The sequence below is a fragment of the Sturnus vulgaris genome, chromosome 21 (genome assembly GCF_052056855.1).
Source record: "Sturnus vulgaris isolate bStuVul1 chromosome 21, bStuVul1.hap1, whole genome shotgun sequence".
Classification (NCBI taxonomy): domain Eukaryota; kingdom Metazoa; phylum Chordata; class Aves; order Passeriformes; family Sturnidae; genus Sturnus; species Sturnus vulgaris.
In genome coordinates, this window is record NC_142263.1 from 7330504 (window position 1) to 7340192 (window position 9689).

The window sequence follows — 9689 nt, forward strand, 5'->3', positions numbered from 1 at the left end:
GCCACCCTACAACATCTCCTTTAGATGGAGGGTGGGCCCAGATTACCTGCAGAGTAGTAGCAGTACTTGGCATGCAGAGTGCCTCCCAGGAATCACAAGGTTTTAGTAAGACAAGTATTTTTTGCCAAACTCGAAGCAATCAGAAAACCTACTTGAGATGTACTATCAGCTCTGCCTTGGCAGAGGTAAGAGTGCATTTTCTCCCTCTCAATAAGAGAACATGTGTTCATCTCTTTCTACTCTTTTAAAGATTAGAAAATTCTACAGATTACATGAACTCTAAAAGTGCTCAATCTCAAATGCTGCCTGCATTCTGAAGATAAGATTTGGGCAATCTTAGCTTGCAAATTCTTAACAGAGCCCCTTAAGAAAACCATTTCCAGGGAACAGCTTGTTTCTTGCTCCAGCTACTTCATAAACTAATCTCTGTGCCATTTATATTTTTTTTTAAATCAATAATGCAATTTTACAGTGAAAAGTATCATTTACTAGCATGTATTTAAGCAGTGTTTGCATTGTTAAACATGTAAGACTGCAGTTACATTTGAGATTCTCAGACTAGCTCACATGTGGAGTTAGAAATGCTTTGGACTGCCACTTGTAGCGACACTACAATTAACGTAAGAGCTTTTCAGCAATAATTTTTGTTAGCATAGCACTCCGTTTCAAAACTCCTTGGCATCTATTTTCTTGTGGCTGCAGAAAGATCCACAAATCATGTTGCAAGGAAGCCCATGCTGTCCCATAAAACCAGCTTGCTGTGACTTGCTACTTTCCAGTTTGTCTGCACTTAGAATTCATGATAAGATTAAGTGCAGAACGTGAAGCCAATGCTTAATATTCAACACGCCAGTCAGCAAGCCTGCTTAACTTCATACCTGGTTTTATTGCTCACAAACTAATTGAATAAAGCTCTCCTACACTGTTAAGTGCAGAAAAGCCTGTTGAGAGGTTCAATCTGCTGAAGCACTGCCCAGTGTAAGTACATGCAAGAAACAGCTACAACAGAACAAAACGTTCAGGTAGAAGATGGTATTTTAGAAAACTTCTCTTCCTCACCTGTTTTACAAAGGTATCAAAGTGCCAAAGCAAACAATTTCAATAACACATCAGTGCTTGCATTCACTTCCCACACACACTATGTTAACAAGCAGCAAGGTATTTCCATGACACGCTTCAGAGAAATTATGCACACTACCTCAAAAAGCCCTGTCCTTCCTCAAAAAGGAAGAAGTCAAGCTCCTCCATATAGATTTGTTTTTCATTATGTTTAGTTGACTCTAGAAAAGACAAACAGGCCACCAATCTCAACCCCTGTTTGTTAAAGAGAAAGAAGGCAGGTTATTGATTTAACTACCACTGGCACCCAGTTCACAAACTCACTTTCACTTTTCAGAGAGAGAACTCAGTAATCAACAGATTAAGCATCACTTTTAGTGGATAGCACTAGACTGAAAAGCACTTAAGTCACCTTCTCCCAACAGGCCCTTTCACAAGTCACCCTAAAGACAACTGAGGCATCACATTACTCAGCAGTGACTGACCTGACAGATCCAGCTCCTCTGTTGAGGCAAGGTTGGCAAGACTCCACGTGTCGCTGCGTGCAGCCAAGACAAATTTGTGAGCACGGATGTGCTTGTCCCCAACCTTTATCTTCAGATCACTGACATGAGAAAAAAGCACAAACACGTATCATGCAGACTTCTCCTGCACTTAGGTATGTATAGATTCAGCATCTCCACAATATCTATGTCTGGGTATCCACATTTAGGTTCGAGTTGTTTGAGACATTAAAACACAATTGGTTAAGTACAACATGTGGTCAAATGACAATTCCTGTTTTTCTAGGGAGAAATGCAATGAGTCATTCATATTTCAAGTGCTTGGTTCGGTTTGGTTTTTTAAACCATTTCAGAATAAACACCAAGAGAATTATTGTAGAAGTTAGGAAAAGCCAACAATCTTGAAGTTAAACATTTGTGTCACTGTGTCCATACTAATACAGTCAGCTAAGCACTGATGCTTTCAGGCAAGACCTGCAAGAGAACAATGCTGTTTGACAGTAGTCTGAGTGCAAGGCAGGATCCCCAGCTCCCAGGAGACCAGCTGTCAGGAACACCATTTCATCCTGACCCTTTACACCAGGTTATCCACTGCAGTTAGAAAATACTTGCCCTTCTCATTTTGAAATCCCGTGGCTTGCAAATGTTCTGACTGTGTAGGTGTGCTTTCCAGACCACTTTCCAAATCAAAGCACTGCTGTAAACTACAGCACAACACAGAGATGTTACTTAATGAAAGCTGCACTGGGACCTGCCAGCTTTCCCATTCTGTGGTATGCAGGCCCTTTTAGACAACTATTCAAGGCCTTTAAAGCTAAGAAGCTGAATAGAAATAAAGTGCTCCAACTCTTCTCACATATCCTGCCTATCAAATCTTTTACCCAGCAGGCTACATACAGTAAGTTCTTGCAGGCACAGAGCCTCTTCTCAGGGAGGCTCATGAAGAGATACTGGTACAAGGAAATTTTAACTAAAACAGATTTTCCCTCACATGACTAAACTCCTTTACTATATTGGCAGTGCTTTCAGTAACAGCAAAGCAACTGATGAATATCATAGTAGTGTCAGAACTTAATCAGCTCAGGGATCTAGAATATGAAAAGGATCCTTAGTGTGCCTATGGAAAAGAAACTATTAACCATAATTTTGTGTTGAGATTCAAAAATACAGTGTATCACTAAGTCACATACATCACTAATACAACCAGACAAGCCAAATTAATCAGGCTTCTTTACACAACAGGAACATAGAACATTTTGGGACAAAGTCTTTCAAGAAAGGAACAGTTTTTCCAGACACATTGTCTAATTAATCCATCAACTAAGTATGGTTCACTTCAAAACTCCTTCTGTTCAAAGAGAGCTTTGCTGCTGACAGTGATCATGGTTAGTTTTCTCTGGACTTGTCTGAGAGACAAACTTCTGCTCAGAGCTCTCAATTCAAGTGGATTCAGTAGGCCACGACTTCCATGCTCTTCCATCTACTCAGGACCTTATTCACACCCAGCAGCAAAGAGTTTTCCTTGTCTAAAACTAGGACCTAGTGCAGTCAATAAAATCCAAGGTTCCTGTAATTCCCCTTTCCCCAGAGGGGCTTCCTTACCTGTACTGCTCCTGCTGATAGAGCTCAGCTACAATGGTGAGAAGTCGACTGATGAAGGTGTCACTGGCATTGTCCTGGTTGGCCTCCACAGCCAGAACGTTGCATCTCCTTTCTGTATCAACGAGTTTCTTCTGCAGCTTCACATACTCCTGACGGAGGAGCATCAGGTGCTTTTCCAGCTTGGCCACCTCCTCTGCAAGGCACACAGTGTCACCACAAGGCTGAGACATGCACACCTTTGGCATCTGAGGTAACCTTCAGATTACACATGTTGTTTAATTGCAACACTCCAAGGAGAGTCACTCCTCTTCCAAATATCTGAGCATCTCTCCCCTGGTATTAAGCCTTCTATTTTTGTGCCATTTTCCTAAAGATATTGAAAAATCATAACACAGTGATAAAAGCCACTTACAAAGAAAGTTCTGAATTCTGTTTGGTCAGGTTTGCTATGAAGTTCCTAAAGCCATGGAGTCCATTTCTGTGGGAATTATGGTGAGGCAGAGGACTGAGTCTTTGGTTCTTACTCATTTTTTCAGCCTAATTAAGATGCTGTTTGACTTTACAGCTGATACTTGAACCACAAGTGACCATTAGAACAGTTGCTGATGTACCATGTCTACCTCAGAGTATTTAACTGACCTGTTCAGAACTCCTCAAACTTTCAGCTAAGAAATTCCACAAAAAATAGCCAGAGTGGAAAACAGATTGTTCCCAGAATCCATGTGCTAAAGGCCAGTCACAAGTATATAAAACTACTCCCTGCTGGCACACACACTCCCCCACTGGTAAGGCATCACAAATGGAGTCAAGTCCACGGTGGCTATTTCAGTTCAGGATCAGCAAAGCAACAGCACCTGGGAATCTGATCCTTGAACAGGCATTTCCATCCCATTTCCAGAACCTGCTTTTCCATCACACTTAACTGGTCACTCCACAACACGAAGGGGGGTAAGTTTTTCAGTGAATTCAAAACCTCTACGCTTCACTGCTGGAAGGAAACATTTGTACAGGTATTTAAAACCAATCCAACTTATGAGTGCTTATTTATGGATTAGTTGAAGAAACTATATGTTAACTATCATTAAGTTGATTTTTCAAATAAGGCCAAATCCCAAACCTAAAATAAGTCCTAAAATAAGAGAGGGCAGAGAGGATAAATTTGGAAGCTAACCAGTGATTTTAGGTGGGAAAGTTCCTACAAGATTATTCCCTAGTAGCCAGGAGTTCATATTTCAATGACTTCTCTAAAATATTTACAAAATATCACTAGGACAAACAATGAGAAACTGAGCTCTGTTCATCAGTGTTTTCTTCTTGCTTCTGTAGAAAAGTTCAACAGCACAGCTGACCTTGGCCTTGCTCTGACATAGGTCCCCAGGGCAGAGCATCAGTCTGGCTCTGCTGCAGACAGAACACCTTGTTTAGCCTGTCCTCTACGGACCCTGCAGCAAATGCTTCCTCAGAAGTCTTTTAATTTAGCAGCTTTTGTAATGGATAAACAAGAGGCAACATATCCCATTTTATTTTTCAGTTAATACTACGTAAGCAGGTTTGGCAGGTACTTCCTTCAAAAGCCATTTTGTTATCTTCATCCTTCAAAATTTCACAGACACCATCTCCTTTGGGATACCTTTCTTTTTCTACTGAAATATACTCTGATTTCAGAATTGTGCCATCAGCACTACACCAAACCTCAAGCATGGTTTGAAATCCTGCTGTGGTCAGTCTTTCTGTATGAAGATGAATGCAGTTTTGGTGTTCCCAGAACTAGAAGGACATGTCCCTTGAGCAACTACTCCTTCCTCATTTCTCCATAAGGATAATGTTGGGGGGCACAAAGCACGTCCTACCATTAGAGCAGGGAGAGCAGGAGTCTGACAGGAGCCCAGAGTAAAAGACACTGAGAACAGCACCACTGTTCATCCAGGGAAATTTTTAGATGGCACACAAATTCAAATGCTAGGAATAAGAAGGTGCCTAATGAAGTTCATTGCATGCACCACCTTATAGAAATACTGCATCTTCCACTTAAACCACGGGAGTGCAAAGGTGGGAATAAAGAATCCGTACCTGAGGTAACATCTTAAATTCTGTCATTTTACCCAAGTCAGTTCACTAGCTCCAAATCAGCCTGAAATCACTAGGATACAATGCAAAACTACCTTAAACCCACAAGCAGCAGTAGCTGAAGCTTTGTACATGACCAACAGTCCAGCTGGTTACTGCTGCTTGCAGAGCAATCCGAGACAATCCCTACTAGCAGTGAAAGTACCTCAAAGAAGCAAAGCTTGGAGAACTCTTGTTTTCAGATTGACACCATATGCTTCCTGCAAACTCAGTGAGAAGGACTGATAGGTATTTGCTTACTGTATCAATTAGAAGAATTGTAAAATGAAGAGTTTCTCTTATTCTACCTGACAATCTGCACACATGCTGTGTAGTAGCTGCTCTCGAGGACACTACTTAATTTACAGCACATTTCAAACACACATTCAAGAGAGTTCTCAATGTCCAATTAACCAACATTTACAGCACAAGAGCAAAGCCTCAGTTTTCCCAATAAACTGCTCACTTAAAGAGTGAATAGATAAAATGCACAATTACTGCAGGCACACACACACTTAATGATGGTCCTTGCCTCAAGGCACTGAAAGGCCAGGCTCAGTAAGATCCCAGTGAGCCTCTGGCTCAACAATCCAAACACCTCACTGAACAGGATGCCTGGGTTCAGCAGAGTGGAAAACACAAAATGCCTCTTCTTCTGAGCTTCAGTCCAGGTAAGTAAGAGCAGCTTTTGTTAAAAGATTTCTGGCAAATTGACCAGCATCTCATGAACTGGCAGAAGTTTATATTCCATATCAAAGACCTTGAAGAGGATTTCAGGAAAGGCTACTGTCATTTTCTTATAGGAGAGGCACAGAAGTACTCGGGAGGAAATAGCTGAATGTAAATAGGGAGGCAAAAGGCAATGAGGAGACAGATAGCACATATCAAAAATTAGAGGGAGCATCTTATCTCCCCAAGGACATACAAGTCACTGTTTTCTTGCTCCTCCTCACTTTTGTATGCTTTTGATCTTTACCCTGCCACCACTCCAAAGCTCTACAGCTACTGCTTCTTTACACTCAAGCATTAATCCAACAGTTCTTCCCCATGCCTGCATGTAAACCACCAGTATCAGCAGTACAGAACTCAGAATTTACAAATGCCAACTTGGCTCTTGTCTTACTAAGATATTAAGTCAATCTGCAGCTAACAATTACAATAAATGTGATGCAGGATTTTTTTAAACAGAGGCAACACTTCCTTATGAGAAAATGCACTTGGTTTCTGAGCTAATAACCACCATTTTACAAGCTCCCTTCCTTAACAGACCTTCATTTTTCAGCTGACTCAACTGTAGCTCTTAACAAGAAAAGCGTGGCTGCAGGTAGGTACCTCCTTTGCAGGGACAAAATGAGCCCCTCTTCCAACATATCCTGAGGTACTGACAACTCCAGCTTGTTATTCCTGTTCACACAGGATCATTCATCGATCACATGCTTTTTTCAGCCAAAAGAACAGAGAATCACTTAAGTCAGGGAAGAATCTCTGAGAAGTACAGATTGTCTGAAACAGAGCTTGCTTGTATCAGCTGCCGGTTAATTCTGCAAAGGAGGACCCTCAGCCAGAGCCTCACATCCTTGAGGGTCTCATTGGGGAAGTTTCACTACGTGAATCAACTTGGACATCTAAAGCCCTCCAGAACTGGGTCACCAAGGCTTAAAAGCAAGCAGAAGAGACTGGTCAGCTAAATGTGAAGCAGTGGTATTTCAGCACACAAGAAATAAGGCATTCCTTTAACGACTTATCAAACCAGCTTGACTGCAGCATCCTCTCAAGCTGATGCATGTCAGTCCAGCAGCATCTGCTCCGTCTTAGTCAATATTCTACAAGTATTCTTAAAATTTCACCACTGTCCAAGAGCTGCACTTCAAGAGCTGAAGGTTCTGCTTTCACGACTCTTAACTTCATTTGCTTTGTAACTTGGAGCATTTTAGCTCCGTTTGCCCACTCAGTTTCCTCCAAGTAAAAGAGGAAGCTTGTCTTGCAGAAAAGAGTAGAATGCAAAAATCCAAACGTTTTCTTTTCAAATCTCATTAGGTTAAATGAATTTGAATGGTGTAATTGACAGCCTTCAGGCAAAACAGCAGCACTCCAGGAGCTCTGCAGATCTCACCCGAGCCTGACAAAAGCACTCCGGCACAAGTGACCGGGAGGCTGCAGCACAGGCAGCCCGCCCTGCTCCAAGGAAAGCCGCCGCCCGCGGCGCTTCGGGCAGGGCTCGCCGGGATGAGCCCCACGAGAGCCCCTGCGGCCCCGCCTGACCCACGGCCTGCGGGGACGGCTCGGCGGGACGTCCCGGCCGGCTCCCACCGCCCACGGCCACCCCACGGCCCCTCCTGAGAGGCAAAGCCACCCGCGCCAAGCCGGCCCCGCCCGGGGTGTCCGCCCGCGGTCCCCGCCATCTCCCGCTCACCTCGGGGGCGGCCCGCCCCACCCGCAGCGGGCGGGACCGAGCCCGTCCCGCACGGGACAACGCGGGAGCTGCACACTGCAGTGCCCCGCGAGCAGCGGAGACCCCCGGGCCCCGCCGTCCCCGGCCCCGCCCGGCCTCTCACCCGGGCTCCCCCCCTCACCTTCCGCCATGTTGGCTCCGGCGCCCCAGCTCTCGCGAGACCGCTATGCTCTGGCGCTGGGGCGGGCGGCGACTCTCGCGAGAGCAACGCGACAGCGCCGCCACCGGCCGCGCCCGGGGAGGGACCCGCTCGCTCCGCGTTATCCCGCGTTATCCCGAGATATCCCGCCTTCTCCCGAGATATCCCGAGTTATCCCGCGTTATCCCGAGTTATCCCGCTTTATCTCGAGTTATCCCGCCTCTTCCCGCGTTATCCCGCGTTGTCCCGGCCGGCTGGCGGCCCAGCCCGGTCCCGGACGCAGTGCGCAGCCGGCCCGGTGCAGCCGCCCCGGGGAGAAGACACCCGGTGATGCCGGCCGGAGCGCTGGGCTGGCGGTGAACAGCAAGGCGGCGACTGGCACGGCTGGGGAACGCTGGAATAAATGCACCCAGCACCGGGACAAACGCACCTGTGCATCACCTCCGCTCACCTGCCCCGGGACCGCCGCCCTGAGCCCGGAACGCACCTTGTGCCCCAGGCAGTGCCCGCACGGCTGCAGGAACCACAGCGAGGGAGTTCGGGGACATGGGGGCTCCTCGTCACTTCAATTCCTGCTTTTGTTTCAGACCCAACAATCCTGGACACTGAATCTGTGCCCCCTGGACACTGGATTGGTGCCCGGTGGGTGAAAAGTGGTTACAAGTCGACAGGCAATGACCAATAACAGGATCATTTTCCCAGCCCCGTGTACAACATAGCTGGCCCCTCGCCTGTTGTCATTGCTCATCATTGCTCCTGCTTAGATGCCGCAAAAATGCCAAATACTCGATGCTGGTCCAACAGCAAATTTGGTGCTTGCTTTGAGGACCAGCTTTGAAGACTTTATGCACAGTATTGTTTTACAGACATAATTTTTTTCTGGACTCCATTATGAAGCGACCTTCTAAAAGTTGTTCTGCATCATATTTATTTTGGTGCTGGATAAAACAGCAAATCCAGAGCTGGGCCCAGGAGGGCCACAGACTGTAGTTTTCTAGATAAACCATGAAAGAACCTGTCTCATTTTGCACAGCTTGATGACAGCTGTGTATGACATTGCTGTATAGCAAATTACCCCACTGCTCACGGTACTACTATTGATCCTCTGAGGAACGGTGATTTAGTTTAATTTCTCAGTAACAACAGGGATCAGATTTCAAACCACTGCTATGTTTTGCATCAAGGGAATTGTAATCTCCTCTGGGGATTTGCCTGGGCAGGAAGCTGTTGTATGACAGTGTCTCTAAACCCCAAGCAGCTTCTGATTTGGTTTAGAATCACTCGTGCTGCTTCTGAAGGGAGTCACGCTGCTGCTCTGTGTGCAGTGATGGCACTGCACCAAGAGCAGTGCACCAGATGGTACAGACACAGTGGAGTCCACCCCACATGGGCCTACCAAAGCCCAAAATACACTTTAATCACTTCAGACTCAATGTGCTCTGCTTATTGATCAGCCAGGTCCAATAAGTGTTTTCAGGCATTGCAGCAGAAGGAATTTTAGAGTGAGGGTTGACAGTCCTTCTGAATTTTAGGGATCTTCTCTGGTGCAGCGTGGAGAAATAGAAAAAAGGAATTAAGATGGCCACACTAGTAAGTCATTCATTATTGTTTGATGCTTTTCATTTTCTCCCAGTGATGCAGTGATCTGTGGAATGCAACCGTGTTGGGGCAAAAATCAGCTCAAACCCTTGGCCAGGATAATAAACCCCTGGAGAACCTACAGTGTTAACTGAGCAGCCAGGATGCCAAGAGCCTGCACGAACCAAACCAGATACAAAGTCTTGCTACAAGAACAACTGAGGAATGCTGGTTTACTTCCTTGTTCACC

At 45.5% G+C, this 9689-nt stretch overlaps 1 protein-coding gene across 2 annotated transcripts in view; it reads right to left on the bottom strand.

Annotated features, from left to right (window-relative positions):
* The window catches only part of ANKFY1 (ankyrin repeat and FYVE domain containing 1), a 31772-nt gene extending 23868 nt beyond the window's left edge, over positions 1 to 7904 (bottom strand). The window contains exons 1-3 of one of the 2 annotated variants that reach the window (XM_014887999.2): positions 7844 to 7904; positions 3165 to 3357; positions 1545 to 1663 (exon numbers count right to left, since the gene is read on the bottom strand). In XM_014887999.2, the coding sequence (XP_014743485.1) occupies positions 1545 to 1663; positions 3165 to 3357; positions 7844 to 7853 (322 nt within the window). In that variant the 5' untranslated portion in view covers positions 7854 to 7904. Of the gene's footprint in view, positions 1 to 1198; positions 1301 to 1544; positions 1664 to 3164; positions 3358 to 7843 lie in introns of those variants that run through there. The other variant, XM_088177047.1, reaches the window with a different exon arrangement.
* Between the last annotated feature and the right edge of the window lie 1785 nt (positions 7905 to 9689).